This window comes from Chlorocebus sabaeus, chromosome 12, assembly GCF_047675955.1.
Source record: "Chlorocebus sabaeus isolate Y175 chromosome 12, mChlSab1.0.hap1, whole genome shotgun sequence".
Classification (NCBI taxonomy): Eukaryota; Metazoa; Chordata; class Mammalia; order Primates; family Cercopithecidae; genus Chlorocebus; species Chlorocebus sabaeus.
The window spans coordinates 81293790-81309761 of record NC_132915.1 but is presented as its reverse complement, the minus strand read 5'-3'; the positions used below and the strand labels follow the sequence as shown (position 1 = coordinate 81309761).

Here is a 15972-nt window from a genome sequence, read left to right as displayed (position 1 = left end):
CACGATATTCTGGTTTAATTTTAACTTTATATCAGGTGAAAGGAAGCAAATGGATATATAAATATAACATTCAGAAATCTATACTGTGGAGGAAATCAGATGTTAATTATAGGGTTAGGTTTGTTTGGGTTCTGGGAACAGAGTGGAACATTTGGTCAACCAAGTATCAGATTTTTTTCTCTTTATTTCTGGTAGGTAAACTTATGAGTGCTTTGCTTAGTGGCCTGACAGATCGGAACAGTGTGATTCAGAAATCTTGTGCATTTGCCATGGGCCATTTAGTTCGGGTGAGTTAAATTTCTTGCTTAGTTAAATAAAACTCTGACAGTTATAAAAAAATACTTAGGATTGTTTCTTTTTCAGACTTCACGGGATAGCAGCACTGAAAAACTCCTGCAGAAGCTCAGTGGGTGGTATATGGAGAAAGAAGGTACCTTTCTTTTTCTATTTTATGTCATTTTAAATTTAGATGTTAACAGCCCAATGAAACAGTACAAATTAGGTCTTACCCTCCATGATTTTATGTGAGTTGCTAGAAACATTTGTTTCTTTCCTTTTCTTTTTTTTTTTTTGAGATGGTGTCTGGCTTTGTCGCTGAGGCTGGAGTGCAGTGGTGCTATCTCGGCTCACTGCAACCTCAGCCTCCTGGGCTCAAGTGATTCTTGTGCCTCAACCTTCCGAGTAGCTGGGACTACAGGCACGTGCCACCACACCTGGTTAATTTTTGTATTTTTTGTACAGATGGGGTTATGCCATGTTGCCCAGGCTGGTCTTAAACTCCCGAGCTCAAGCTATCTGCCCACCTTGGCCTCTCAAAGTGCTGGGATTACAGGTGTGAGCCACCACAACCCAGCCTGCTAGAAACATTTCTAATTGATTTTATCTATTTGTTTTGCTATTATATGAGTTGAACAATAGCCTATTTAAATCAGTTACCCTTAAAAACAGTAAATATCATAAAGATTTTGGTTTCTCCTTTTCAGAACCTATCTACAAGACCTCTTGTGCTTTGACTATTCATGCTATTGGACGATACAGCCCTGATGTGTTAAAGAATCATGCAAAAGAAGTCCTGCCTCTGGCATTTTTAGGCATGCATGAAATTGCTGATGAGGAAAAATCTGAAAAAGAAGAATGTAATTTATGGACTGAAGTGTGGCAGGAAAACGTACCTGGTTAGTAGTGTGACCTGAGTTAAACCTGCTTCTTAGGAATCACAGCTAGAATTTTTTACTTGCATTCATTATTCATAAACTCCTCTAAAGTTACTTTCCCAGGACCTTAATATGCACCCATCCCAATTGCTGAGTTCTCAAGGTTGGCACTTAGGATTTTTGTCTTTACTCATTCTTCACTGCCCACATGAGAGAATACAAACTCTGTGAGCAAGGAGAGCTTTACATTTTTGAGAGTGTGATTTTATGTGGCCTTAGACTATTTTAGAGTAGTTTTCTAAATGTGTTTTTCACCTTGTTACATATTAATGGGTGATGCCCATTTGTGTGATACGTTCCTGTGGGCACCTAAGTTCGTAAAGTTCTACTATTGTGAGAGTAAGTCACAACACCAACACACTTTCTCTCCCTTTGAGAGAGTGGTGTGTTTTAACAGTTGAGAATCACTGCTTTTAGACTGTTGGTCACTGACTCTTTTTCAGACTTAGAAAAATCAGTTAATTTTTCTTGTCACTTAAAAGTTGTTTTAATTTTGCTTTCCTAGGTTCTTTTGGGGGCATTCGATTATACCTGCAGGAGTTAATTACTATTACCCAGAAGGCTTTGCAGTCTCAGTCTTGGAAAATGAAAGCCCAGGGTGCAATTGCCATGGCATCAATTGCAAAGCAAACTAGCTCTCTAGTACCTCCATATCTCGGAATGATACTGACCGCCTTGCTGCAAGGCCTGGCTGGAAGAACGTGGGCAGGAAAGGTAAAGGAACCATTCGTGCCCAGTTAAAGGGATTCTGACTTCATCTTTCATTTCCTATAATAATAAGAGTCTGGTTTTGTGTAACTTCTGATGGATTATTTTTGTGAACCAGATTTCCTAGACAGTGGAGCTTTGGGTAAACCTTGCCCAATTAACTGTGGTATTTCCTCTGAAACTGGAACCCACGTGGCCTTGCATAATGGACAGTAATGCTGGAGATAGATACATTTTTCATATTCAGCCTTCCAAGTTATGTCTTAAACCAACTTGTCAGCGTTTTGTACCTGTTGACCTTATGAGCAGATCAGGATTGAGCATAAAAAGATCAGGATTGGGCCTGTGTGACATAGAGGAGCAAGGTAGCCTGCTTCTAAACCTGGGGCTGAAGATGCCCATCTCTGGGACCTATGAATTAGTAACAGTTATTTTTTTACACAAGGGCTTTAATAGGATTCTTACAGTGAACACTCAGTGGGGAACATGAGATTGTGGCAACATAATGATCTTTATGTTGTAAAGGTCAACAGTGGCTCATGCAGTACTGAAGTAGTACTGGACTAGGAGTCAGACATCATTCTAATTCTGTGGTTGACACTGTTTGTGAGACCTGGGTCAGATCAGTTCTTTAGGCTTCTACGAAATGGAGGTGAAGATAATTATCCTGCGTCCATGGTTTGGAGTAAAACTTGGTGGATGTGCTTAAAATTATGCATTAAAGATGAGGTGACAATTGTTAATTTTTGTTGTCACAGTCATCAGAAATTCCTAAGGTAATTATAATCATAGTGTAGAGAGTGTAAATGACATATTTGGCATTAATAGTATGTCCTCATCTTTCACCCCCTTAGGAAGAGCTGTTGAAAGCCATTGCTTGTGTGGTGACGGCTTGCAGGTAAATGTTCTTTCGATGAGGATGCCATTTCTTAAACTGAACCTGAAAGCTGCAGCCTTTATTAACTTCTGATGCTTTTTTATGGATCCTGTAGTGCAGAGCTGGAAAAGTCTGTGCCCAATCAACCCAGCACAAATGAAATTCTTCAAGCTGTTCTGAAGGAATGTAGCAAAGAGAATCTCAAATACAAGATTGTAGCAATCAGCTGTGCAGCTGATGTCTTGAAGGCCACCAAAGAAGACAGATTCCAGGAGTTTTCTGACATTGTCATACCTCTCATCAAGAAGGTAATACCACCTGTATCCTCAGTTCTGGTTTATACTTTAAAAAGAAAGAGTTAAAACATTGTTTTCCCCTGTGTCCTGATTATTAGGATTAGTTTAGCTGCAAGTAGCAGAGAAATTCCAAAATATGGCCTTAGACAAGATAGACAGTGCTGTTTCTCATGTAGCATTGGGAGCATCACAAAGCGTTCAGGTATTCCGGCTCTTTACATCTCCCAACTCTGCCATTTCTAGGGTGGGGTCATCATCCTCAAGGTCCACAGTGTGTGTGTGTTCCAGGCAGGAATGCAGAGGTGGTGAAGCAAGGATGAAGGATCACAGTGGTCATGCCAGTTCTCTCTTGAGGAGAGTTCCTGGGCACCGCTAGATGGCACTTTGACTTATATCCATCCCGTTGCTCAGTACTTAGCACACCTGGCAGCAGACTGAGTCTTCATTCTGGGTGTCCATTTTCCCTCCATGGGAGAAGGGGAGAGTGGATTTGGTAGTGAATGAACAGTTTATGTCATAATAAGCTTTGCCTTAGCTAATAAGCTAAGCCACCCCAGCCATCCTAGAATAAAGGCAAGAAGCTCAGTGTGTCATGTGAATTGCCTCTGCCATATAGTGGAGGATTTGGGTCAAAAAAACACTCAGGTTTCATGTGGAAAATGGAATACTCAGTTGTAAAAGTTGGGTACTGGTCCAAAAAAAGAAAAAAAAGGAGTGTGGTTTCCCTATTTGTGAAACATGAAATATTTTAAGTAACATTCTTATTTCTTATTGCTGCTAATTTGCAGTTGTTTTCTTTCTGTAATAAGGCTATTTAAATAATTTCCATTACAAACATAGTGATAGCATATGGATTTGGGAGACTTGTGTTTTAAGTTGATGACATCACTAGCGAGCTGGACGAGTTGCTTCTCTTAGCCTCTGTTTTCCTATCTATCAAGAAAGAGTTTGGATTTATTCAGATCATTACTGAGTTTCTTCCATCTTTAACCTGGTTCTCATGCAGATCTCACGTTATGCTCAAAAGACTACATATGCAGTATTTTTTAGCTTTTTTTTTTTACAGATTCCTGTAAAGTATTTCCTGAATTTATTAGAGACACAGTATTCTGGTTATAAATCCTTGTTGTAAATGGGGAAGCTTATGGTAGAGAATTTACCGTTTAACTTTTGGTTAATAGCTCCTGCCCTAGTACCCTGATAGCTTTAATAGCATACCTGTAACTTTGAAGAAGAAAATATCAAATTTTCTTTTCTTTGATATATCCTAGAATTCACTTGAAAGTAGTGGGGTCCAGACAACCAAAAATGAAGATGAGAATGAGAAGGAAAAGGAGCTCCAGCTGGAATATCTGCTGGGTGCCTTTGAAAGCCTGGGCAAAGCCTGGCCCCGAAACGCGGAGACCCAACGTAAGCACCAGAAACCGCATTTGAAGAAGTGCTGTAACCAGAGGTTACTTAATGAGAGCAAAGGTTTTCTGTATGACAAAGTATAGTTATTTTTCTTATTGAGCCTGATTGATTAATAATGAGAATTATTCAGTGGAAATTTTTTGTGTACGTGAGCATATCACCTCACTGATCAGTGTACCATTGCAGCGAGGGCTGCTGTAAGAAAGTATCACGGACTGGGTGGCTTAGCAGAAATTTATTTTCTCACAGTTCTGGAGGATGGAAGTCTGAGCTTTTGCGATCAAGGCATCGTCAGCAGGGTTAGTTTCTTCTGAGACCTCTCTCCTTGACTTGGGAATGGCTGTCTTCTCCGTGTGTCTTCACATGATCTTTGTTGTCTCTGTGTCCTAATCACCTCTTCCTGTAAGGACACCAGACACACTGTATTAGGGCCCACTCATAGAACCTCTTTAAAGGGTCTGTCTTCTATTTAATATTAATACAGTAACATTCTGAGGTACTGGGGGATAATATTTCAACATACGAACTTTGGGGGCATAGTTCCACCTATAATAACCATGATACATTTTATGCGGAGAGTTTGATAGAAGAGTTCTGCTGATCTTCTTGATGATCATTTGGAGGAATCCACAAAGTTTATTAGTGGGGTCTCTTTATCCTAAAATGAATGGCCTTGTTACCAAGTGTTCAGTAAGCACTTGAAATCCCTGTTTCAGTGAAAAACTCACTACTGGACGATTTTCAGAACTGGACATGTATTTCCCAAAGATTAAATCAACAGTAAACCTTTATTATTGGATGAGGTTGCAGTTAGTTTCGAGTCCCCTGATAGGGCCTTAACCTTGGGATGATACTGCCCTTTACACTGGATCTTAGCCAAAAGGCCAAGAAGTGATGATGCTACTCTTTAAGCTTGCCTTGGGTTGGGTCCTACAGTGCATCCCGCTGAAGATCTTAGTGTGTGTGTCTATATATATATATATATATTTTTTTTTTTTTTGGAGACAGGGTCTTGCTCTGTTACCCAGGCTGGAGTGCAGTGGTGCAGTCTTTGCAGCCTTTACCTCCAGGGCTCAAGTGATCTTCCTGCCTCAGCCTCCCAAGTATTTGGGTATACAGGTGCATGCCATGACACCTAGCTAGTTTGTTTTTTGTTTTTTGTTTTTTTTTTGAAGAGGTGAGGTCTTGCTATGTTGCCCAGGTTGGTCTCAAACTCCTGGGCTCAAGTGATCCTCCCACTTTGGCCTCCCTCCTGAAGTGCTGGGATTTATAGGTATGAGCCTCCATGCCAAGCGACAATATTACTGAATGTTATAAAAAAATGTATTGTTGAGTATTCGTAATTGGATATGTCTAGAATCAGAGTTAAGGTTCTCTTTGAGCCCTGTCAGCCTTTGAGTGAATTTATATATTTGCTGTGTTTATAGGAAGAGTTTCCCAGAAGATACAAATTTGCAAGTGGTTTTATTTCTTAATATTATACACTGCAGTGGAAGTCCACTAATATGACACTATAAAGACTGTTACACTTTTCCTTGATAGGTGGAGACAGCTAAGGTAGGGAATTGTATGAGAAAGTTGATACAAACATAAAGCAGTTTATTTTAATATAAGATGTAGAAGGTTGTTAATAGAAAAGTGCATTTATTGCAAACCAAGGCCTTTTCTTTAGGAACTTAACTGTTACGCATTGACTTCTTATATATATCTACAATTTCTGGGTTTTGTTTCTTTAAAATAGAGAAAGAAATTTCAAGCTCTTATGACACAATTCTAGTGCAGAATTCTAGATTTTTTTCCCCCATTTTTACATTTGTTTGAGCCCTACAAAATCCTACAGTAATTAAAAATAACTTCGTTCTTAAGTTTTCTGCTGGTTCCTCAGTTGGCATAATACTAATTATATAATTATAATTACAATTGCAGTTGGCATAACAGGTTTATAAGAAAGCACTGTTGACTCTTGGTAAACCTGCAATTTGCAGAGGCTTGTGAGCATCTAGAGAGGAGCTCCTGGCCTCCAGAGTTCTCCTTTCTTTGGCTGTCATTCAGGGAGTTTTGAGGGGCAAAGGGGGTGTGGTTAAAATGCTTTCTCAGTTCCATGGAGAACCATATGCCTTGAAAGTGAATATTTGTAAACAATTATATTGTACCTTTGTGGGGACAGTTTCTGATCAAGGAAATTTGTTTGGGGATTGAGTACAAAGTCATGCTGAAGGTTTTGGAGAAATTTCAATGGCTTTAATTAAAAATATTTATTGTTTTATTTCTCTTTTTCCTGCTTTTCTCTCCCTTATCCTCCCTGCCTTCTCTCTTTCTCTGTCCCTCTGCCTTTCTCTTGCTCTCTCTGTCTGTCCCTCATTTATTCCATCTCTTGCTCTTTTATATCTCTCCTGCTATGTCCCACCTTGTCTTTCTTTCCCAGGTTGTTATCGTCAGGAGCTGTGCAAACTGATGTGTGAACGGCTAAAACTCAGCACGTGGAAAGTGCAGCTAGGAGTCCTGCAATCAATGAATGCCTTTTTTCAGGGGTAAACTGCTTCATGGTTCAGTTTTTTATTTTGTTCCCCCCACCCCTGCAGCATTTTATATATAATCAATGGAATTTTTATACATTTAAAAACTAGTAGCTAAAGTGACAATGATACATACAGACAGAAATTGTGACAGGAAAGTTTTAGACTGTTTCTTAATAATTAGCATTTGTACCTTGCTTTCTGATTTGTATAGGTTAATGCTTTTGGAAGAAGAATATGCAGATCCTGAGGCTTTGGCTGAAATTCTGCTTGAAACTTGTAAATCAATCACATATTCTTTAGGTGAGTGTAGTAAACTAAAACTGACGAGGGAGTCCTAATTTTAAAGCTAAGGAGCCGAGCTTCAAATATTTCCTACTTTGTGTTAGGAACTAAATTTCTGAAACAGCTGCTGGACTCTGCTACTTAATATACTCTGTGTGTACCCCTTAACTGGAATATTTAAATCGGGAACTATAACAGGATTTTAGCATCTAGTTTAGAAAAACCTTCGTGACAAGTATTTTTACAAAATTGTTATTTGAAAGTAAATTCAAACTTACACAACGGTTGCAACGACAGTACATTTAATACTCTGCAATATGTATACACTTTACCCAGAATCATCTGTTAACATTTTGTGCCATTTGCTTTGTCATTTGGACTTCTGTATACATGTTTTTCTCCGGAACCATTTGAAAGTATGTTGCTTACATCAGGCCCCCCTTTTCCTCAGTTATTTAGTGTGCCACAGTACCATTGTCAACTTTAGGTAGTAAACATGGATGCAGTTTTTAAATCAAATGTTTATTGTTCATACTCTAGTTTGTTCAGTTGATTCGGTGATGTTCTTTATTTTTATTTTTACTTTTTGAGACAGAGTCTCGCTCTGTCACTCAGGCTGAAGTGCGGAGGTGTGATCTCAGCTCACTGCAACCTCCACCTTCCAGGTTCAAGCAATCCTCCTGCCTCAGTCTCCCAAGTAGCTTGGATTACAGTTACTATCACACCTGGCTAATTTTTATATTAATTGTAGAGACAGGGCTTCACTGTGTTGGCCAGGGTGTTCTCGAACTCCTGAGTTTGAGCAATCCACCTGTCCTGGCCTCCCAGAATACTGGAGTTATAGACATGAGCCACCACACCCAGCCAGTAATGTTCTTTATAGGAATGTTTTTTTTCCCTCCCCTTCATTAGGGAATCCAGTCCAGGATGATGATGATGATGATGATTATTTTTGAGACAGGGTCTGCTCTGTCACCCAGGCTGGAGTGCAATGGTGCGATCTTGGCTCACTGCGCTCTGCCTCCTGGGTTTAAGTGATTCTCCTGCCTCAGTTTCCCAAGTAGCTGGGCTTACAGGTGTGTGCCATCAAGCCTGGCTAATTTTTGTACTTTTCATAGAGACGGGGTTTTACCACGTTGGCCAGTCTGGTCTCAAACTCCTGACCTCAAGTGATCTGCCCGCCTTGGCCTCCAATTCATAATTATTTATTGAATTTTGTTGTCATTTATTTTTAGTCTCCTTCAATCTGGAATACTTTGTCAATCTTTCTTTGTCTTAGGACATTGACAATTTTGAAGAATAAAGTCCCTTTTTGAAAAAAAAATGTTTCTTATTTGGTGTTTGATGTTTTCTCATGATTAGATCCAGGTTATGAATTCCCCGTTGGGATACTTACATAAATGATGTGTCCTCACATTAAGAGGTACACACAATGTCCATCTGTTATCATTTGTGATGTTAATTTTGATTACCTGGTCAAGGTACTATCAATTTTTCTCTAATGGCTAGTTACTATATTTTCCTTTTGTGTCTAATAAGTAGCCTGTGGGAACAGACCTTAAGATCATTCAAATAATGTTTATCTTCTTTACAATCTCTTCTCTATATTTAGCATGCATTGATGATTCTTCCCTGAACCAGTTTTTACTAAGATGATTTTGCAGCTCTAGCATTTTGTCCACATTCACCATTTGATAGTTGGAATTCTATTGTAAGCAAGATTCTTCTCTTCTGCCCATCTTTTTATTTATCTGTTACTGGCATTGATTCATGGATTTCTTTCCCCCTTCAAAGGGTTTATAATTTAAGTTTTTTAATCTTAATTTGTTACTCAAATTGTCCCAGATTTGGCCAGTGGAAGCGCTTTCAAGCTGACTCCTGTGTCATTTTGACAGGTCACCGTCACTGTAGCACTTCTGTACTTCATAGCATAACAAGATTAAGGCCCATCTCATGCTTACCCTGCTTTGGGCTTGGTTGTGTGTTGATTTTTTTGGTAGACAATTTCACCGTGAATCAGATGCCATGTCAAAGAGTGGATGCCAAGGAAGCATGCTTCAGTTGCAGTTGCTGGCAGTAACATGCTTTTATGGATAAAGAACTGGCAGCCAACAGACCTGTCTTTGCTGGGTTCCAGGTTTCCCTGATCGGCTTAAACACTGGGTCGTATAATGTTCTTTGGTAAAATGAGGAGGGTCATGCAGACCTAAGGATCGTTCTTATGTGTGATGTGAAGATGATTTTGTGTTTGAGATAGTTTTTTCATCTTCCACTTCTAAAATGGATCATTTAAATATTACCATTTGTTGTGGTGATTGGTATACTTGGCTGACAGGTTTTTGTTTTCCCAAAGTAGGAGACTGTGTACATTAGCACATTTCAAGTATTTGATACTTAGCAAAGGGAAGCTTCCTTTAAAACATAACAAAACAAAAAACCAGATGTACCCTTCTCTAGAGTTGTAATTTCTGGACATCTTTCTTTCAGTAACACAAATTTAATCTTGGAGGTTGTGTTTTTCACGCAGGCCGTATAAACTATGATTTTTCTTTTTAGAAAATAAGACCTATTCATCTGTGAGAACAGAAGCTTTATCTGTGATAGAATTGCTGCTTAAAAAACTTGAAGGTAAGTAGTTGTTAGTTCTGACTGGAGGACCACAAAGCCATGTGGCGTATGTTTTAGACATTTTTTGTTTCATTTTTCTTATACTCTAAGCATATACTCTGAAATACAAATCAGTATGCATGCACATGCAAGAAGAATGGACAAAGCCAAAACTATTAAATTTTACTAAATATTTAAATTTGATATTCTTTTATATATTTTTAATATATTATTAAGCTATAGTTGTCTTAAAGTAATAAAGTTTTTGTTTTCATCGGGAATCCTGACTTAATCTTGGTTAATTAGAGGAAGTGGTTGACAGTGGCATGTGTACATGTAAATAAGCAGAACGACAAACTGAAAAGTGGAGTTGGAAAAACATTTTTAACAGTTCTCTATCTGAGTCATCAAATCTGATAGTAGCAATTTTCTTAATCCTATTTCTTCTCCCCTAACCTGTTTTTCTTCTAATGGTCTATCAGTGAGCAGGGTAGGGGGAACTGTTAGCATTTTCTCCAGTGGTGTATCTGTTACTGATTTCAGAAGGAGGACTGTCCTCTTTTTTTTCATCTCTCTCAAATTGTTTTAACTTCACGGATTAAGAATGTTGGAGATGGAAACGTTTTTCCTGCAACCTTGTGTGTTTGCTCTTTCTACTTCTCTATCTTTGCTTAGCAATTAAAACACCTCTCTTAGGGCTCCATCAGACAGAACTTTTAGACTCAGTAACACTAAACATCTCCCGATCCCTTTTTTCCTTGTTGAGATAAAAGAGCTAGGCACTTAAGTCATATTACCGAATTCTCAGTTTGCCAGATACGTACTAATATAGTCCAGATGAGGAACATGAGGCTGAAGGCAAGCTAAACTTGCTTGAAGCCACATTGCTAGAAAGTGGCAAAACCTTGTAAACAAGATTTAAGATTTGACATACTTTCTTATTTTCTAAAATTTTCAGTGTGCATGTAATAGTTCTCAGATGCCTTACTCAAAGAAAAGGGAGTGTCATCTACTTAATCGGACCTTGCAATTATGAAATTTCTTACAGGTTTTTCTTTTTTTTTTTTTTTTTTGACTGACCATATCTTATGAAATGGCCTTGCGATGGTGTTGTTGAAATGACTTTTTTGCTATAGTGTGCCTTGCCCCAATAATTCCTTCTTCCTACTATGCTTCATTGTAGTTATTTCGCTTTCTCCCACTGATACTGGGGGAAGGAGAGGAAACTCCCTGATGTGCCTCTAGGCTATTGTCAAGAATTAGGTTTTGAGACACCTATTGAACTTACCATCATTATATACTGATCTGTTATCAAGAGGTTGCTTTGCATTTATTTGGGGGATAGGATATTTTTAAATTTTTTTCTTGTCCTATAAGGAATCTTTGGGGTTTTTTCTTTTTGCTTTTTTTTTTTTTTTTTTTCATGCAGAATCTAAACAGTGGGAATGTTTGACATCTGAATGCAGAGTGCTCCTAATTGAGTCTTTAGCTACTATGGAGCCAGACAGCAGACCTGAACTGCAGGAGAAAGCAGCGTTACTGAAGAAAACACTTGAAAATCTGGAATAAATTAGAAGGGGAAGAAACAAACAAGTGCCATGTTCATTGGGGGTTGAAATGGTGGTGTTCTTTGAAAAACCAAGTGGGGAAGAGTAAAGATTAATCTGTAGCATGCATCATTCCTTGGCTGAAATAAAAAGAAAAAGCCTTAAATTTTGTTCCTTATTAGCTTTATTTTACTTTATGTTTTTAAAGTATCTGGGCTGAGTGAGCTTAATGGAACCTTGGATGTTTGAGGGGTGATTGTAAAGGAAACTGGCAGAAATAGTTGTTAAAAGAGTACAAGCTATTATTAAAGGAATTAATAGACAAAGTTGCAGAGCAAGCTGGATAAAAATCTTAGAACTGCATTCAAATTAGTTATTTCAGGAAGGGGCCTGTAAATAACTTGTTTTAACCTTCCTCTTAAACCTGAAGAAATAGGAAGCTGTGTCATCTCAGAGGCTTTCTGAGGCCTGTGCCAAAATCAGAACCCAGGTGTTTAATGTTCTGCCCTGGATACTTTCTTTTACAGCCATCTGCCAAATCAGTGCTAACCCTGGCCCACCCAAGAAACTTCCAAGTTGAGGTATGTTTAGGGCGGCACACAACAGCCCTTGTGCCAGAACTAAAGTGACCCTTATCGTTGGGTTTCCGAAAGTCAGAAGCTGAACATTGTCTTGTGTGTTTAGATGGTTGATTTGGAGAAAATGATTGTTTAGCATCTTTACAGATGGAGAGGACAGATTCAGTCTCATTAGGATAATTCAAATCGTCTTCCTTTTACAGGTGGGTAAAGTAGATTAGGACAAGATCACACATTCTATCGGTGTCTGTGGCTGCATATTTTGCAAAACCAGAAACAAAATCACAGACTGCCTCAAAACTGTAATGACAACATAAAATTTCTGTTCACTTTTATGCTACCAGTATGACTTTATAGGGGAGAAGGAACGCCTTTTAATTAGCCACCTGGGAATTACTCTTTTAAAAAATGCCTTTTCTCAAAATAACATGATACCACTCCAAGTAAATCATTGCCACTAGGGGTTTTCCTCCTTCCTTCTGTTGCGCATGCCCCTGCCTGAAAGTGTAGGGTAAGAGGAAAAACAAGTAAAGCCTTAGTGTTTATGGTAAACTGAGAACTCTGTAGCTTACCTTGGATTCCAGAGCAGAAGATTGGTTTACATTCAATACTGATCCTTATTGACATTAACACCAGGAATCTCCATGTTTATTATTTTTCGTGGAAACTCCATGTTTATTATTTTTGAGGGTCTCTATTGACCGATGTATTTCAAACTTTTTTGACTGCAAGTCATAATAAAAATAACTTTTTACATCACGACCCAGAACGTGTGTGTTTGTGTGTGTATATATGTGCATGCCTAAATATAAAATATTTAAAACAGTTCATGAAATAATACATAACTGTGTGATACCCTTTAATATCTCCCCCTGGGCTCCTGATATAATGCTCTTCAGACTGTCTCAATTCATTTCCTGACTCACAACTTGGGTCACTACTCACAGTTTAAAAAACACTGCCGTAGATAGCACCTAGACTTGGCTGAATATGCTGTATTTGGGGATTGTTTCTGATTGAAAAGGGAGTTTACAAATAAAAATTTAAGTGTTAATTACAAAAACATCCTCTTTGCTGATACTGACTTGTAAGTTTTAGTAGCATCATGAATTTTAAGGAATCTATCATGGATTTTCATTTGAGAATGGCTTTTGCTTGGGGAAAAATCAACTTCGGATGTTTATTTTAGAAAGTTTATGGCATCTTTTAGGACTTACTGTTTTTCATATCAGTATTTCCCCCTCCATCAAGTACTCTCTGACTTTCATTTACAGTACTCGGGATATTATTCCTTGGCAAGAATGCAATGCAGGTTGGATATTTTCAGAAAGTAGGATTATAAAGACAAGAATTATGCTCTTAGTCTATATCAAATGTTAACACCTTGTCAAATGTTATGCTTTTTAAGCTTTTTGTTTTTTAATATTGGGAATTTCCCTTGGTGCTAACAGTGGTGCTGAGGCACTCGAACCTTTGTGCTTAGTGCTATTGAATTCCTGTACATTAGCCTTCTGAGCACATTTCTAATTTGTATACTTAATGCCTTCATCTCGACCAGCCTAGTCATTCACACAGCTAGTAATGCTCAATAATTGTCTCCCAGTGCCCCTTATGTTTGGTGTGCATGTGTGCATATATTTATTTAAAAGGGTTAATAACAGAGCTTGTAATTGTGGAATGTTCACTGGCCAACAAATGACAGAAGGACTCATACATGTTTATATCATCAGCCTTTGTTTTTCAGAGCTCCCCCAAACAGATTTTGATTCTTTCTCCCTAGAAATAGTCGGTGTTACCTGTCATACAAGAAACTGATTGGTGGTAGGGTCTATTACTGAATTCCTTACTCCTGGAATGAGTGCACAGGATGTATTGTCTCAAATGTACTGATATGTGAAAAGGAGATACCCAAAGTGTGGCAAGTTGGAAATCAGAATCGTGAAAATAGTATATAATTGTCTTTTTGGTGATAAAGAGCAGCTGTTTCTTAATGTTTGCATTGAATTTATAATTCCATGTATCTCCCTGTCTCCCTGTAGTACAGTCTACCTGCACAGCAAAAGTGCCTCTGCATCCCCATTGCTTCCCTCTTCCATCTTTCACTGTGCACTTACTAATAAGACAAAAGAAAAAAGATGTGCCCTTGTTGGTCTGCGCTCTTGCAGCAACTGCACTGTGCGCACACTGTCTGCCCCCTATGGGGCATTTCTACCTGCTGCTGCCACAATAGATTCATGCTGCTGTCTAGGCCAGGGAGTTATTTTGACATTGGCCTCGTTGTAATGTACAAACTATTGTTAAATGGATGTATACGTAACAGAATTTTGTATTTTATATGCGACTTTCACAAAATCCTCTGCAATGTGTCTCAGCTAGCTAAGTGTCTGATAGTCTTATTTTAAAGGAAAATCCCATCCATGCCCAAGAATATATTAAATGGCAAATAAAACTGCATGATCTGTTCTTTTGAAGTAGTGCATTACTTTTTATTAATTCTCCAGGAAAATAATTCAACTGCCAAGGCGTTGACTAGTTATACTTAAAAAAAAAAAGCCCTACTGCCTGCCATATTCTGAGCTAACTCTGGTAAGTAGAAATTGCTGGGCTTAAGTGTTTAGGAGTTCCAAGGCAAAGCAGAAACAAAAGGAAGACTCCCTGAACAACTGCTGTCAGATGCTTGGAGAAGAGGTATGGAAACATTTTATTTTCTCATAGAAGTAATCCCTTAGGAACATACAGAAACAACAGATAGTTCTCCTTTTGACCAAGATTAAGATACATGGCTATGAATGTAAAATGTCAGAGGTACAATCACATCCTATACTGGAAACTGCCAAGCAAATATTTAGACTATAGAAGGTGGCCATGAAAGTGAGTTACCTTGCTTATTATCTCGAGCAGCCAACAAGCCCATGCCGTTCCCTCCTGGTATGTTTTTTCCTTTCAAGCAGGTTCCAAATTAGCTTACTAGAGTAGCTCTTTTTGTTGTTGTTGTTGTTGTTATGGAGTCTCACTCTGTCACCCAGGCTGGAGTGCAATGGTGCGATCTTAGCTCACTGCAACCTCTGCCTCCCAGGTTCAAGGGATTCTCCTGCCTCAGCCTCCCGAGTAGCTGGGATTACAGGTGCCTGCCAACACATCCAGCTAATTTTTGCATTTTAGTAGACATGGGGTTTCACCTCTTTGGCCAGGCTAGTCTCAAACTCCTGGCCACAGGTGATCTACGTGCCTCAGCCTCCCAGAGTGCTGGGATTATGGGAGGGAGCCAGGGAGCTAGAGTAACATTTTTTTAAAGGGAAACATTATAATGTTATAAAAGTTGGAAACAACCTTTCAAATGATGCTTTCTGAAAGTTTTAAGTGTTTACCTTTAAAAATGATACATTTCTTTTACATTCAAGTAGTAGTGAAAAAGCCTTTATGAAAAAGATAAAGGAGAGTGAGAAAACAGCTAATAGGAACATCTGTATTTGGGTATTCTTGAAAAGAGTACTTTAAAAACAATGTTGGGTATTAGTGGTTAGATGTATAATTCTGTTACTTTTGATTCCAGAACAGTCTTCAAATACAGGATCTTTTCTGAACATCAGTATTTTTTAGTATTTGTTTTATTTTAGCACTGTAAAGATGCCCCACTGTTTCTTGGCCTTCAGGGTTTCCAGTATGATTTCTGAGGCTGTTCAAATTGTTGCTCTCTGGATGTGGTGTGTAGTTTTTTTTCTGTCTGCTTTCATGATTTTTCCTATTTTTGGATTAAAGCACTTTGACTATGATGTACCTAGCTGTGCTTTTCTTCATATTTATCCTCAAGTTTTGCTTTGATTTTTGAATTTCTAAATGTATGTATTTTACTGAATTTGAGATTTTTTTTTTTTTGGCCATTTACCCATGTGTTTTTTTTCCCTGTGCCGCCTTCTCTCCTCTCTTTCTA

The 15972-nt window shown here is 38.4% G+C and overlaps 1 protein-coding gene across 4 annotated transcripts in view; it reads left to right on the top strand.

Annotated features, from left to right (window-relative positions):
- The window catches only part of ECPAS (Ecm29 proteasome adaptor and scaffold), a 124579-nt gene extending 112950 nt beyond the window's left edge, over positions 1-11629 (top strand). For all 4 annotated transcript variants that reach the window (XM_007968436.3, XM_007968435.3, XM_037983513.2 and 1 more), the window contains 11 exons: positions 196-287; positions 364-430; positions 984-1175; positions 1720-1928; positions 2777-2820; positions 2915-3107; positions 4367-4505; positions 6934-7039; positions 7239-7327; positions 9866-9937; positions 11346-11629. In XM_007968436.3, coding sequence (XP_007966627.1) covers positions 196-287; positions 364-430; positions 984-1175; positions 1720-1928; positions 2777-2820; positions 2915-3107; positions 4367-4505; positions 6934-7039; positions 7239-7327; positions 9866-9937; positions 11346-11485 — 1343 coding nt within the window. In that variant the 3' untranslated portion in view covers positions 11486-11629. The remainder of the gene's footprint in view (positions 1-195; positions 288-363; positions 431-983; positions 1176-1719; positions 1929-2776; positions 2821-2914; positions 3108-4366; positions 4506-6933; positions 7040-7238; positions 7328-9865; positions 9938-11345) is intronic.
- The last annotated feature ends 4343 nt before the right edge of the window (positions 11630-15972 follow it).